General features: G+C 36.0%; 1 protein-coding gene across 6 annotated transcripts in view; it reads right to left on the minus strand.

The window, feature by feature from the left end:
• Positions 1-16,880, minus strand: part of C2CD3 (C2 domain containing 3 centriole elongation regulator) — a 151,800-nt gene that overhangs the window by 127,989 nt on the left and 6,931 nt on the right. For all 6 annotated transcript variants that reach the window (XM_059410512.1, XM_059410520.1, XM_059410502.1 and 3 more), the window contains exons 2-3: positions 15,913-16,182; positions 12,702-12,859 (exon numbers count right to left, since the gene is read on the minus strand). In XM_059410512.1, the coding sequence (XP_059266495.1) occupies positions 12,702-12,859; positions 15,913-16,182 (428 nt within the window). The remainder of the gene's footprint in view (positions 1-12,701; positions 12,860-15,912; positions 16,183-16,880) is intronic.

The following is a 16,880-nucleotide window of genomic DNA, read 5'->3' on the forward strand; positions in this document are numbered from 1 at the left end:
GAAGGCATGCACTTGTCTTTTTCATTTTTGTATGGGCTAATCAGCACAATAAACACTTGGCATACAAGCCTTTAATGCTTAATAATGTCTAATTATTATGTCTGATGAATAAGAGAATAACAACACCTTCTACATCCTTATTGTTGGTTATTTAAGAAAAATAAGGTCCTAGTTCTATGCTGGATATAGACAGGGTAAAGAAGAAGAAACATTAATATGAAAAGAAATCACTTGAAGTTTATTTTATCATCTCATCCTGTGAGTTCAGGTTCTCTATTAAATGGCTCTCCAGTCCTCTGAAAAGCCTAATGGAAGAACAAAGCCTAAAAAAATAGAGTCTAAAGCAAAACTTTAGGAAAGAAGTTGAAGAATATACTGCAAAAGAAAGAGTAATGGTGTTGAAAGTTCTATTACAATGAGGGAGAAATCAGAAGGCATTGTTCCAGCAGCCCAAGTCAAATAATGATGAAGGGGCTAAAACAAAGATGAAAGGTTGAAGTTAGATATTTCAAGATGTCTCTCGAAAGGTCAATGGGATAATTTGTGCAGAGAAACTGCCAAGGTCCAGACTCAATAAAATATACTTGGGTCTTGATGAGAATTTTGTTCTTGAACAGTTAACATAAAGTCCTTTAAATCTATTCACCACCAAGATTTTTTTACAAAGACAAATGACAGGAATGCAGTAGGATAAATATTCTCTGTAGTGATCACTATAATAGCATCACATAAAGTCCTGGCTGCCTAATATAAATGTCAGAAAGTATTCCCTTACCATTCATCATTTCCCAAAAAACTGCCTCTATATTTTATAAACAAAGAAGACACTGAGAATAAAGGCATATGTCCATGGCCTTAACAATGACTTGCTGTCTGGCTACTGAGTTTTGCTTTTTCTCTAAGCAGATCCAAACCAATCACAAAACAGATCATAGGCCTATACTACCAGTGACCTTAAAGAGATAAGTAAGTCCAGGTACCTGCCAGGCCAATCTTACAATCAAAACATGTGCCAGCCTAACTCCTCTACTCAATTAACAAATATCTGTTGATACTAGCTTAGTGCCAGGCTCTGTGCTACCTGCCTGAGGCAAAGAGATGAATAAAACATGGAGCCTGACCCAGAGGATGGCAGTATCTTGTAGAGGACCTTAAAGAGACAAATTTTAATTTAAAATGGTTCATTCTGGGCGCCTGGGTGGCTCAGTGGGTTAAGCCACTGCCTTCGGCTCAGGTCATGATCTCAGGGTCCTGGGATCGAGTCCCGCATCGGGCTCTCTGCTCAGCAGGGAGCCTGCTTCCCTCTCTCTCTCTCTGCCTGCCTCTCCATCTACTTGTGATTTCTCTCTGTCAAATAAATAAATAAAATCTTTTAAAAAAAAATAAATAAATAAAAATAAAATGGTTCACTCTGAGATAAGGGTGTGTATCAGGCAGTAAGAGAAAAAGGGGTCTGAAACTGGGGCAGAGGTGAGGAAGGAGTGCCACGGTTTCCAGAAGTGAAACATAAACATCTGGATTTGGAATCTTAAATATGAATGGTATAGGTAAGGCTGAGGGAGAGGAGACTGAGGTAAAACATACCAGGCAGAGGGAAGAGCTTGAGTCAAACTTTAAAGGTATAAAATACTGTTCCAGCAATTCCTACAAGTTCAAGGGATTGCCACTCCTAACCCCTCTGCTTTCACCCAAAATACTCCTATATTCATCTTCCAGACCATCATTCTTGTCCACCTCAGTCATGCTCCCCTCCCCCAATCATGTTCACTCTTGTGCTCACTCCTCTGCCAACCTCTTTATGGAGCCCTGTAGGATTTCTATTTATACAAACTACTTTACCACTTCAACTGAACATCTCTTTCTTAAAATGCCCCAATTTTTCCAAAGTCTTCTGTAATGGAAACTATTTCTTTTACTAGCCAGGATAAAGGAAGTGCCTTTCTGCTGCTTTCCTAGACCATCATTCTGTCACCTAAAGATTTCACATCTTTTCAGAAACCCATGCCATCCACAAATACCACAAATTTACCACAAGATTCTCACATCCATAATAGAGCAACCCTAGGGACATTTACCATTCTTCTCAAAAACTCAAGGCTCTCTTTAGCACTAAGCTGCCTACAATCACTGACTACAACATCTATCAGTAAGAATGATAGCACATTAGTATGCCTATTTTTCAGACTTATGCTGGCCAACATGGCATTTAAAAAAATTTAAAAGTTATTTAATTATTTAAATGGTATTATTTAAAATACCAGAGTTTACGTAAAATTTTGGAATTCTGGTTCTCTTAAAAATTCAGAAACTCTAATGGAGCTAGATCTCCATTTCAATGTGGCAAAAATTAGCTGAAGCAGACTAGTGGCTTTGGTCAGGGCACATGTTCCGATCTGAAAAGTCCCCAGCCAGGTCCCAATGAGGCAGAGTGATAACTATTATTTATCATCTCACTTGGTCTGCCAGGCTTTTAAAAATTTTACTATCTTACAAAAAAATGGATATTTTTGTGTTTATACATTTTTATAAATTTTAACCTATCGATAGATGCATGTAACCACCACCATAATCAAGATAGAGAATAACTCCATTAACCCAAAAAACTCCCTGGGACTATCCCTCTGTAGCCATACTCTCTCCTCACCTTTAATCCCTAGCAACAGCTGATCTATTCTCAACCATTATAGTTCTAGCTTTTTGAAAATGTCATACAAATGTAACTATATAGTATGTAACCTTTTGAGATGGGCTTCTTTCACTCAGAATAAGGCCTCTCAATGTGGAGAAAGGAGAACCCTCTTACACTGTTGGTGGGAATGCAAGTTGGTGCAGCCAATTTGGAGAACAGTGTGGAGATTCCTTAAGAAATTAAAAATAGAGCTTCCCTATGACCTGCATTTACACTACTGGGTATTTACCCCAAAGATACTGTACTCCAATGTTCATAGCAGCAATAGCCACGGTTGCCAAACTGTGGAAGGAACCAAAATGCCCTTCAACAGATGAATGGATAAGGAAGATGTGGTCCATATACACTATGGAGTATTATGCCTCCATCAGAAAGGATGAATACCCAACTTTTGTAGCAACATGGACCAGACTGGAAGAGATTATGCTGAGTGAAATAAGTCAAGCAGATAGAGTCAAGTATCATATGGTTTCACTTATTTGTGGAGCATAAGAAATAACACAGAGGACATGGGGAGATGGAGAGGAGAAGGGAGTTGAGGGAAATTGGAGGGGGAGATGAACCATGAGAGACTATGGACTCTGAAAAACAATCTGAGGGTTTTGAAGGGGTGGAGGGCAGGAGGTTGGGGGAGCCTGGTGGTGGGTATTATGGAGGGCATGTATTGCATGGAGCACTGGGTGTGGCGCACAAACAATGAATTCTGTTACACTGGAAAGAAATTAAATTTAAAAAAAAAGAATAAGGCCTCTCAGATTCATCAACATGGTGCATGTATCAGCAGTTCATGCCTTTTTACTGACTTGGTAGTATTCTATTGTTAACATGGCTTATCACATTGGTTGACTTTCAAAGACTGAGATAGCCTTGCATTGCTGGTACAGACCCCAGGTGGACATGGTCTCATTACTCTTTTTATATACTACTGGACTCAACTTGCTAATATTTTTTTGAGGATTTTTAGGTTTATTTTTAGGTCTAGATCTTAAACTGTCCTCTATTTTGCTATCAGGGTACTGTAAGCCTCATAAAATAAGTCAAAAAGTATTTTCTCCTGTTCTATTTTCTGGAAAAGTTTGTGGAAATTGGTGTTACCTCTTTTTTTTTAAATGACTGCAAGAATTCACCAGTGAAATTATCTTGGCTTAGAGATTTAGAGATTTCTTAGAGCTTAGAGATTTCTTTTTTGGAAGGATTTAAACTGCAAAAGCAATTCTTTAATAGTTACAAGTCTAGTCAGGTTATATATTTTATCTTGAGTGATTTTTGGTAGTTTGTGGTTTTCGAAGAATCGATTGATTTCACCTAAATCAACAAAGTTTTGTGTATAGAGTTTATACTATTCCCTATCTTTGGGATTTTGTGGGCTATGGTCTCTCTCACATTAGAATGAAGAGGAAAGTAAAATATTTCTTGCATCCAAGAAAGAACTAGAGCCCCATGATTTTCAAAAGAAATGTCAGAACGCGTATTTCTTTGTGGAAGAGAATATCCCTAATTGCTCATAAGGCAAAGAAAGTGTGACTGTCAAAGACAGCATTATGAAACGAAGTACAATAGGATTATAATTACTTAGTAGAAAAGATGCATGATAAAAATGGAATAAACAGAAAGATACCTATTTTAAATAGGGTTTGTTTTTTAAATCCAAGTAAAATAAGTGGTACTCTTGTGACATAAAATCAAATATATATTTTTTAAGATTTATTTATTTGATAGAGATTACAAGTAGGCAGAGAAGCAGGCAGAGAGAGAGGTGGAAGCAGGCTCCCTACTGAGCAGAGAGCCCGATGTGGGCTTGATCCCAGGACCCTGGGATCATGACCTGAGCCGAAGGCAGAGGCTTTAACCCACTGAGCCACCCAGGTGCCCCATAAAATCAAATATTTAAGATAAAAAACTTTATAAAGTATCAAAGTCTCTTATAAATGGCAACATTTATTAAAGAATGCAACAGAATTTGTGAATCATAAACATTTGCATATGTAGGTCTAATTAAAAATTATAGTTGTTCCTAATGTTAGTGGTATGGCTACAAACTTACAAGGTGAGCTGAATAAAAATGTTAAACAATTTGTGATATTTTTCTCTGTAGCTGAGAAGAACACAAATAAAAACAACTCTTGACAGCTGTGTTTATTTAGAGCATCAGTGAAATTTTTATGTGAGTGAAAAACTTTTGGAGATGCTCATAGCAAACAAATCAAGGAAATGGTATTTCTTTTTCTTTTTTAAAGATTTTATTTATATATTTGTCAGACAGAGAAAGAGAGTGAGCACAAGCAGGGGAATAGGAGACAGAGGGAAAGGCAGGCAGAGGGAGAAGCAGGCTCTCTGCTGAGCAAGAAACTGATACAGGGCTCTGTCTCTGGACTCTGGGTTCATGACCTGAGCTGAAGGCAGATGTCTAAGTGACTCAGTCACTCAGGCATCCTGGGAAATGGTATTTCTCCAAACTGAGAAATGTTTTAAAAAGTTTATTAAAGACTGATAACAGGGGTGCCCGCGTGGCTCAGTTGGTTAAACATGTGTCTTCAGTTTGGGTCATGATCCCACAGTCCTGGGATCAAGCGTACTTCAGGCTCCCTGTTCAGCAGGAGAGTCTGCTTCTCTCTCTTCTTCTGCCCTGCTCCTGTGTTCTCACTCTCAAATAAATAAATAAAATCTTTAAAAAAAAAAAAGACTGATAACAATGGATGATGTCTTTTTGTTGACAATAGACGTGTTTCAAAATTTAAATTCAAAGTGGCAACATTTTGCCAAGACAAAGAACCATAAACACACTGTCTTGGTTATTTCATCTAAAACGCTAAAAATCAAACAACACACACATATATATAATTAACATATAAATTAATTAAACTCCTGTGGTCAATGTTTTGTTTGATAATGGATAAGCAGTATTGCAACCTGTTATTGCTACATGAATACTAGGGGGTATAAAACTGTGTGTGGTGTTAAACATTTTTGCTTGAATTAAAAGAAGTCACCTGGTTTATGTTTTCGAAGGAGAAATCCCAGCCTCAGATCACCAGCAAGTGCTGATCAAATACAGGACTATTTTAGTTGACATTATAGACTACATAAAGCATTTAATTACTTATCTGCAAGTGCATTCACAAGGAATCATACAATATGAGATTCAATTTATTCATTCTTTTGATTATATCTTTGGAAAATTTATTTGGCAAAGAACCATCTATCCTACTTTTCTATATTTTTTATGCTGAAATAGGATTTCCAGACATCAAAGTGATGGCATGAAATACATTTCTAAAACTGTAGAGCTAAAGACCAACATCGCAAAAAGACTTTTTGGATTTCAAATGTTATGAAAACCAACACTGTTCATTTTGCTTTACTCAGTTTATACTGAAAGTATAATATGGAAGTTAATGCAGCGTTGTACAATATTTAAGCTTAAATACGCTTGAATATCTTAAATTTTAAGAATATCTTAGAAATAAAATCCAACTTCAAAAAATACTGTGCCAAGATTCTGTCTTTGGAAATAAAGGCAGCCATGTTTGTGAACAGTTATTTTGTTATGAAACCGAATAAAAACTAAATTTTATTCTCAAATGGTTTTAAAAAATGAATGCTGTAATGCCCATCAAATATAAATCATCTGGTACTGATAACTTGGTAGAGAAGTACAAGTATCAAGATTTTAGCTAAATCAAAGGAATTGATTTCAAAGCCAAGAATTTATAATTAAGGTTTTTTTTTCCAATTTCAATGTAAAATAATCACATATATGTATATAATGTTACATGCTCACATAATAAAGTTTGGTTTTTATTTTTTTTAGTAATCTCTACACCTATCATGGGGCTCAAACTCAGGACCCCGAGATCAAGCATTGCATGTTCTTCCAAATGAGCCAGCCACGCATCCCAAGTTTAGTATTTTTTAAAAGTTTATTATATTTTTGGCTGTTGATTATTCTTATAGCCAGCCTGTTTGACTCATTCGTTATTGTCAATATCTGACCTATACCAATAATGGAATACACGAAAAGCTTCCTCTCTCCAACAGCTCGGTTCTAATGATCTTTATTGTCAAACTACTCTGAGCACCCTCCAGCCAGTTTGGCCTTCTTATTATTTTAAACTGTTCTAACTCCATAATCTCAGTTTCCCTTTAGTAACTATGCATCTGTCTTCTTGAGGTCTGACTAAACCTGATCATCAGAGCAACAATCTAAAACCACCTCTATTCATCTTCCAATCTATCAGCTGCCCATTGGCATCCCTTACCACTTGACAAGAAGGATTCCACATTTAGTCAATTCATGACTGCTTTGGGGGACAGCAAAGTAATGGTATGATAAATCCCATCACTCACTACATGCTCTTTTTTTAAAAGTTTTTTTATTTTTAAAAAAAGATGTATTTTAGAGAGAGAGAGAGAGAGAGAGAAAGCGAGCTCAGGGAAGGGCAGAGAGAGAGAGAGAAGCAGACTTTCCATTGAGTGTAGAGAGCGTAGAGCCTAATGCAGGGCTCAGTCCCACAACTCTGAGATCATTACCTATGCCGAAATCAAGAGTTTAATGCTTAACCTACCTGGGAGCTACCGAGGCTCCCCAAAAGTGATTTTTAAATTAACATTTCACATTCATAGAATTTAAAGAATTAGAGAGTTCTATTACAAAAATGAGTCCCTCACACAGACCCCCGTATTTTTCTTTTCCCAGAGGCAACTACTTTCAACTCCTGCCCTTGATTCTTAGGGAATTACCTCTAGAGTTCCAAATAATGTGCTTATATTTCTCTCACATCTTGATCCCCTCCTCAGTTTTCAGGCATTATCTTTTGACTTTCTAATATGGAAGATAAAAATTTAGCTCAATCCCACATCCTTCTACCTCCTTATCTCCCAACCTGCCCATCTAGTTTTATTATAAACACAGATTATGGATTGAACTAAAATTATTATATGAGCATGTGTTCTATTTAAAGCTGAACCATTAGGTGCACTGATTACTTTTCCTTTCCAATGAAAGAGCTACAGAAATAATATTTTAGGCTTTGCATGCCATATAGTCTCTGTCATAATTATAGTGGTCCCCCTGCTTATCCACAGGGTTATGTTCCAAGACCCCCTGTGGATGCCTGAAACTGAAGATAGTACTAAATCCTATATATACACTATGTTTTTCCCTTTAAGTACATAACTATGACAAAGATTAATTTATAAATTAGGCACAGTAAGAGAATAACAACAACAATAATAAAATAAGCTATGTGAATGTGCTTTCTTAAAAATTACTATATTCACCCTTTTAGTGATAAAAATGACAAAAGATCTATGTGATGAGATTAAGAGCTGTGAAAGACATAGGCATCATGACATAGCCACAACTTTTTCTTATGAGGAAAAGTTAGAAGGAGCATCAGCTGCTTCCTGACTGCACTGAAACCACCAAAAGAGAAACCGAGGACAAGGGGGGACTACTGTAGTTCACTTTGCTCTTGCAGCATGAAAGCTGCCATAGATCTACAAATACAGGTGGTAAGCAAGTCAGATTTGCCTTGGGGGTTATAGCCTGTGATTCCCTGAAGAAAATAAAAGAACGGCGCAAAAGCATATGAACAAATACTCAACATACTCATCATCAGGATATGATAACTAAAACCTCAGTGAGACACCAGGACATACTCACTAGAAAAACAAAAACTGAAAAGACTACCCAAACCAACTGCTGGCAGATACGTGGAGAATGTTTATATACCACTGATGGGAATGTAAAGTTATACCATCACTATGAAAATGGTTTGGTGGTTTCTTTCTTTCTTTTTTTTTTTTTTTTAAAGATTTTATTTATTTATCAGAGAGAGAGAGGGGGAGAGAGCGAGCACAGGCAGACAGAATGGCAGGCAGAGGCAGAGGGAGAAGCAGGCTCCCTGCTGAGCAAGGAGCCCGATGTGGGACTCGATCCCAGGACACTGGGATCATGACCTGAGCCGAAGGCAGCTGCTTAACCAACCGAGCCACCCAGGCGTCCCTGGTTGTTTCTTAAAAAGTTAAACATGACTCACCAATCCCATTCTATGTAGAACACATCTACATAGAGTTGCTTTACTCATAAGCAGCAAAAAAAAATTGTAAAAAAAACAAAACAAAACAAAAAACAAAAAAAGCCCCAAACAACCAAACGTCCACTAAGTAGCATATAGATAAAAAATCATGGAATATCCATACAGTGGAACATACCTCTGCAAAAGGGAACTACTGATACACAAAATAGTATGGATGAATCTCTAAAATTGGCTTTGTTCACTTACTCTCTTAACCTGGGTGAGGGGACAATTTGTGTTTACTATATGGTTATTTATATATCTTATATATAGAAGATACTGTTTTGCATATCACTGAAAATTTTTAAAAAGTTAAGTGAAATAAAATGTATAGTGTCTAACATATGGTAGATAGATATACAATAAATGTTGATAAGAGAATGATCAGAGCATCGCCTGGGTGGCTCAGTCGTTAAGTGTCTGCCTTCAGCTCAGGTCAGAGCAGGAAGCCCACTTCTCTCTCTCTCTTACTCCCCCTGCTCGTGTTCTCTCTCTCATTATGTCTCTCTCTGTCAAATAAATAAAATCTTTAAAAAATTTTTTAAAATAAACAGAATGAATGCTTTCAATTTTATCTCAAAATGCTCCTCCTCTTTTGCCTTCCTCCATCCCAATGTATGCGACCCTAGTAACTGTGTTTATGGTAGAAACCCATTCTTATTTAGTTCTCTTCATGATCTTATTGGCTCAATTATCCTCTTATTTTCAATTTCTTCACTTGCTTCTCTTTGGTCTAAAAACAAATCAGGTCTCTTATATTCTAAAGAGGAGTCACGCAAACTTACTCTGTCAAGGGGCAGAGAATAAATATTTTAGGCTTTCTTTATGGCATATTTTTCTTCTTTAAATAATCTCTTAAGGGGCACCTAAGGGCTCAGTCCGTTAAGTCTCTGCCTTTGGCTCAGGTCATGATCTTAGGGTCCTGGGATTGAGTCCTGAGTAGGGCTCCCTGCTCAGTGGGTAGTGCAGCCTTTTCTCTTCCTTTTGCCACCTCCCCCTCCCCACCCTGCTGGTGCACCACACACTCCCTGTTTCTCTCTCTCTCTCTCAAATAAATAAAATCTTAAAAAGACAATTTAATGACCTTTTCAAATTGTAAAAACCATGTTTAGTTAGAAGGCCACAAATGGAGCAACAGGCAAAGTGTGTCAACCCCTGTTCTAAAATAGTACCAAAAAACTTCTGAATTCTACTACCCACTATCAGTCGTGTTCTCTCAAATTCAAGTAAATTTGGCATGTTGCCATCACATGCCTAAACACGATGTTAAGTGTTTTCATATTTTTTCCATCTCATTTAATCCCTGCAACAACACTGTGAGGTAAACGTTTTAGTACTTTTTTTTTTTTACAAAATAAAATACGGAAGCTCAGAGTGGACAAGTGAACATCAGAACTGTTTTGTAACCCTTTTTGTTCTGGTTTCTCCACTGTTCATAACTGTTTGTCCATGTCCAAACTCTAGTGCTATTTCCATTAGATCACACCACCTCTCCCTCCTTTCACTGACACTTATTTGGGAAATAGAAATCTCTAATTACTACTTATTTCCTTATTCCATAATCTTTTAAAATCTGAATTTTGCCTCCAATGCTCTATACAATTTTCTAACAAGCCCAATAACATTTAAATAAAACACACACACACATTTTTTTATCAACTGATACTTAAATATGGAAAAAAAAATGATCTAGCCACTTTAGAAAACAGTCTGACAATTCCTCAAAGTTAAACATACTTACCCTATGACTGCAAATCTACTCATAGGTATATATGAAGAGAAATGAAAATGTGTTCACGAAAAAACTTGTACATGAATGCTCACAGAACTACCATTATTCATAGCAGTCAAGTGGAAAAAATCCAAATGTCTATCAACTGAAGAATGGATCAATATGTGGTCTATCCATATAAGGGAATATTATCCAGCCATAAGAAGAATGAAGTACTGAGACATGCCACAGTGAAGATGAACCTTGAAAACATTGTGCTGTGTGAAAGAAGCCAGTTACAAAAAGCTACATAATATGCTATTTCACTTATATGAACTGTCCAGAATATGCAAATATAGAGAGACTGAAGTTAAACCAGTGGTTGCCAGGGACTAGGGTAGGGTGAAACGGGGAATGACTGCTAACAGCCACAGCACTCCTTTTTAGGGTAATAACAAGCTCTGGAATTAAATAGTAGTGATGGTTATAAAAACGAGTAAATTCTATACTTTAAAGGGTGAGTTTTATGACATATAAATTATGTCTCAATTTTAAAAATAGGAAAAAAACTACCTAGAAGCCTATACTCTCAACTGTTTTCAATTTTATTTTTTCCCAGTCATTGATTATGTAGTTAACTTTAATTTTCTTTAGTCATCAACCCAAAATCCATTTTATCCATGCAGCTACATAATCATAACTAGGTAATTTTGTTTTTATGGAAACAAAATACTCCACTACTAGACTATAATTTTAATATTACTAAATAATTTATTTTCATTTTTTTCAATATTAAAAGTGTATTTCTGTAACTAGACCTAGGAAGACAGTTTCCCTATTTTTACAGTATTTCCTTAAGATAAGTTCCTAAGAGTAGAATTACCAGTTCTTGAAACAGAATGCCAAACTGTTTTGTAGATCGCATGGGAATCTTTATCATTGTCAGAAAAGTAGGAGTAAACCAGACTCCACCATGAAGTTACGAACATAAGGAGTCACCTTTTAAATTTAATATATATAAAAATATGGTAAATACAATAAAAAATATGTTGCTTCTTTCATTCAGATGGAATTATTTTTCAACTCTATTCTGTTCCACCAATGTGATTATGTGCTTGTAGTTTTTTTCTTTTTAAATAATTTCTGCACCCAATGGTGGGACTCCAACTTAGGAACCTAGGGTCAAGAGTCACATGCTCTTCTGACTGAGTCAGCCATTCCTGTGCTTGTCATTTTATAAAAAGTTCTTATATCTGGTAATGCTGTATATGTTTTCTCATATTTTTAAAACTATTTTCTCATATACCTGTCTAAATTTCTGTATTTTAGAATACATCTGACAAAGCATAAAACTCATGAAATTTCTAAGTGATTTGAATACTTAGAGCTTTCTAAGAAGCACTCTCAAAGAGTGTCCCTCAGGGGCGCCTGGGTGGCTCAGTGGGTTAAGCCGCTGCCTTCGGCTCAGGTCATGATCCTTAAAAAAAAAAAACAAAAAAGCAAAAAAACAAAAAAAAAACAGGAGTGTCCCTCAAAAAGGATCCTTCAATGTTCTTCCCCACCATCCTGTACATACATGTTGCAATATGTACCTAGTATACACCTATCAGTCTGCGTTCTACCTGTTATTCTTCTATTTCCTCCTACATGACTTTGGAAAACTACATGAAAAAAATCATCTCTTATCTTTATCCTTAGTGGCACATAATAATGTATAAAAAAAAAGGAAGGCTGAATCAATGAATGAACACACCAAAGATACCACTTACATGAGTCAAACAAGCAATTAATGCTTGACACTATGTTAGGAGCTATAGAAGAAACACAGAAAGTAGAAAACACTGTCCTGCCTCCCAGGGAATCTAGATACTAGAAAGAAGGGAAGTTAAAGGGAGACTACTAAAACATAATTTTAGAGATTGTGTAGGATTATAACTGAACGATAATTATATAATCAATGTTATAAATTTAATAGAGTACAGAGAAGATGAATGCAGTAGGAGCTGTGAAAGACTTGGCACTTGAGATGGGCAGTAAAGCACTAAGAGGATTTGGATAAGTAAGATACATTATATTCTTTGGATAAAAACATGAACAAAGGCATGAAGTGGGAATTAGCATGATATATGGGAGTCATGTACCTATTTATTCTACAAACACACTCAACTACTGGTGCTGTAAAAGTTTTAGTCTACATAAAAAATAATTAAAATATTTTTACCTGGAGTTCTCCAAGTTTCTTGGACGTTGGTGAAACAATGGTAAAAAATCCACTGATGTGATGGGTTGGAGAAAGCTGGGCTAGTCCACTGATCTGAACTCTACCAATTGGAAGATGGTCAATTTTGGTGATCACTTCCAGCACCAGCACAGCCATATCTAATCAGAAACAATTACAAGATACACAGATATTTTTCATTTATTTTCTTTTCCTTTTTTTTTTTTTTAAATGGGCAGAGGGGCATACATCAGAAAACTTGTTTACTTAAAAAAATATATTTTATTTTCAAATAAAACACTACCTACCACATATCAGTCTGGGGCTGGGCAAGAGTGAACCCATTATCAAAAGAATAAAGTTTTAGGGAAGAATGACAAATACCTTACAAAGAGAAAAAAAGATTACATTGATGTAATTAGCAATGATTACAGGGTGTGAGGAAGGCTTGTGTGTAGCTTGGCTGTTAAAGAGTGAGGTTCTCTCAACTTCCTTTTCAGTGTTTTGCTGTTTTTATATAAAAGAACCCAACTGTTTCCGCTTGCTGCAGCTTGCCTAGTTTACAGGGATGGGATGGGTTCATCACCTGAAGCCTGGTGATGGCTTACTTGGGACTGGGGCCCATTGCTGGCTTTGCCAGGCTGGCCACCAGGCTGCTTCCTCATGGCTTCCAGAACGATGCACTTATTTTCTTTCACATAAAACATGCATACAAAAGAGTACATAAAAGAATAATAAACCAAATACCTACCACATACCTTAAGAAATAGTTATATTTTCCCCAACTTTACAGTTAGAGCATACATCTTGTGAACTGATGTTTGATCTCTTGTGTCTTCATTTTCTAATAAACACATCATATTCATGTCCACAGCTGGGCCTCACTTACAAGGTTCACCTCATCCATCTCCTATTCAAATCCTACCTTCTACAAAGCTTCTTTCCTAATAGATTTATAAAATGTGAATACTGACCCATTTGGTGGTTAACCCCTTCATTTTAATAACGGGAAAATAAAGACCCAGGAAGATGAAATCGCTTACTCAAATTCAAGCAGCCAATTAGTGCACAACACAAGTAGGATTCTCTGGGGCACCTGGGTGGCCCAGATGGTTAAACATCTATCTGCCTTTGGCTCTGGTCACTATCCTGGTGTCCTCGGATCAAGCCCTGCATCGGGATCCCTGCTCAGTGGGGAGACTGGTTCTCTTTCTCCCTCTGCCCCTATCCCCCTGCTCATGCTCTCTCTGTACCTCTGTCTCAAATAAATAAATAAAATCTTTAAAAAAAAAAAAAAGATGAAACATCAAAAAAAAAAAAAAGGAAGTAGGATTCTAGTTTCCTAAGAACTTAGGATAACCTTGGCTCTTAATAACTTCCTGGAATATTCATATGATATTTACTACATGTGCCAAGTAATCAGACATTTAATTACTTACTGTCTGGCACTGTTTACTACTATATTATACATATAAGTTTTGTTTTTTTCAACTAATCTGTAAGTTCCTTTTGATCAGATATTGCATCTAGAGTTTCTTTATTCCCCACACTGCAAGACTTTATATTTTTATAAGATTCATACCTACAGTGTGCCAGGTAGTGGACCAATCACTTCACACAACTTTTTTCATTAAATCTTCTCAACAATTCCTACCGCTAGTGTTATTATCCCCCATTTAACTAACAGGACACTGAGGTTCCAAGATCTTAAGGAACATCTCAGCAGCACACAGCCATCCAATTCTGAAGCCAGAGTTCCAATTCAAGACCGACTTCAAAGCCCATGTTCTTCCCATTCAACCAAGCTGCTTCTTCATGAAAATGCAAGGTGAAAGGGTAGCAATCTAATGCCATTTTACAGATGAGAAAAAAGGGGAGTCAGAAATGGGGAGGGACTTTCCCCAAATACTGCAACTGATAACATCAATCTCAAGTTCAAATACATTCTTTATTATACCACAAAATGCTCAAATAAATGTCTGATTTGTTGATCATATTAATAAATATCTTCTGTCTTACTGAAGAATTTTTATTTACTCTTCATTTGTTAAATTAGGTTTATAGTATCCAGAATATCTATGGGTATCCTATAATAGTAATTATCACTTTCTACTTAGTATTTTAACTAAACTTCTCTGTGAATTTAGTTAGAATTAGATACAATTCTGATTAAATTGGTTCATTTTTCTAATTCCCCACAGTGCCTACAACACAATGACTATGAAATGCTAAGTGCTCAGTATGTATCTTTTGAGAGACTGAATTTTTTGTTCTTTTTATCTTGAGGTTTTCAAAATTTCTTTGATAGAATATAACCTTCTTAAGGACAGTTTAACCTTTATTTCAACTCTGATTCTCTAATAGCTTTAGACCAACAAAGTTTACATGCTACTTAATTTTACTGACTTGAACTGGATTGATTTGATAAATAACCCCACCATCCAAAATGTGTTTATGCAAAAACCTGATCCAAAGAGAGAAATACAGTACATTTAGAATGCTTTCCTTGAACAGAAATGAAGAAATCTTGACTCCTGGTTATTCTGTAAAGGGATCCTTCCCTGCTCTGAAAACCAGTATTACTAATCCACTAACCCACTCATTTAGCATGTGTTATCTTGCACTATTAGTAAAGTTTATATACATATGTACTATATGTAATGTGTGTATATATATATATACAAAAATTATATATCATACATATTATATATGAATTCTAACACATATACTTTTACACATACTTTATTTCTATATATGTAAATATACATATTTACATACATAAATATTATATAACATATATATTATATAACATATATATATATTCTTTCTTTGAGCATAATATAAGTCCCAGAGCAGAGACTACAGTTATTTCTTAAAGCAACATGGTGTGGTGAAAGTGTGTGAGTTTCAGTGTCTGATAGAAATTGGTTCAAATCCAACTTTTGCCATTTCTCAACTATGTAACTTTAAAGAATATTCATTTCATCTCTGAACCTGTTTCATTGCCTATAAAACAGAAAATGTCTTTCTTGCAGGGTTATTAAGTATTAAAAATAATATGCATCAACTGCTGGTACATAGTATACTGTCAATAAAAGGGCTATTATAAAACTTCTTTCACTCAATAGATAGTATGTACACAATAACACCCACTGCTAACGACATAATACATGTTTATTAGGCCTGAAGGTAAAATGATAAGACAGAAACATACCAGTTAGATAAGAGGTAAACTGCTTTGGACCACAGCGAACAGCATAACGGGTAGTTGTTCTCACAGATTTTGGTTCAGTCTGCAGTGCGTCCCTAGGACAAAATAGGGTTCCATCTGATGTTTCTCCCCACCATCTCACTCGGACAAGTACACAAGTGGGAGGCTTTGCGATCTTCCATATGACTTTATTGACTGTAAGTTTCAGAAAGCAGCGTAGCTGGCCTTCAACAAGAGGTGGTAGGCTTGTAGACGGAGAAATGTCACTCAAACCTGTGGAGAAATCCAAAAACACTAAGTCAAACTTTAAACTAAATATAGAAAAATAATCTGCTTTTTGAATGAGAATGCATTTTCGTCTCTACAGAGAGATGTTTTATCTTATGTATTCTAATACATGAGAAGCAAATAGCAAAGCGGACCATATAATAACCTACCTGGTCACTTAAGTGACCTTGGTAACTAATTAGTATTCAGGGTCTGATTCAGGTTTTTCTAAAACGTAATACCAACTTAAGATATGCTAAGACAAACTCCTCTTTAACTGAAAGATATAATTTCATGCACATTAAAACGATAAAACCTTACACTGTTGAAATGGCTAGAATTAAAAAGACAAGAAATAACAAGTGTTGGCAAGGATGTGGAGAAAAAAGAACCCTCATGCAGCTACTGTGAATGTAAACTGGTGCAGCTACTGTGAAAAACAGTAAGAATGTTCCTTAAAAAATAAAAAATACGGAGATGCAACATGGGAGGTTTGGGGGGTAGGAAAAGAATAAATGAAACAAGATGGGACCGGGAGAGAGACAAACCATAAGAGATTCTTTTTTTTTTTTTTAATTTTTAATTTTTTATAAACATATATTTTTATCCCCAGGGGTACAGGTCTGTGAATCACCAGGTTTACACACTTCACAGCACTCACCAAAGCACATACCCTCCCCAATGTCCATAATCCCACCCCCTTA

This window comes from Mustela nigripes, chromosome 1, assembly GCF_022355385.1.
Source record: "Mustela nigripes isolate SB6536 chromosome 1, MUSNIG.SB6536, whole genome shotgun sequence".
NCBI classification, from domain to species: domain Eukaryota; kingdom Metazoa; phylum Chordata; class Mammalia; order Carnivora; family Mustelidae; genus Mustela; species Mustela nigripes.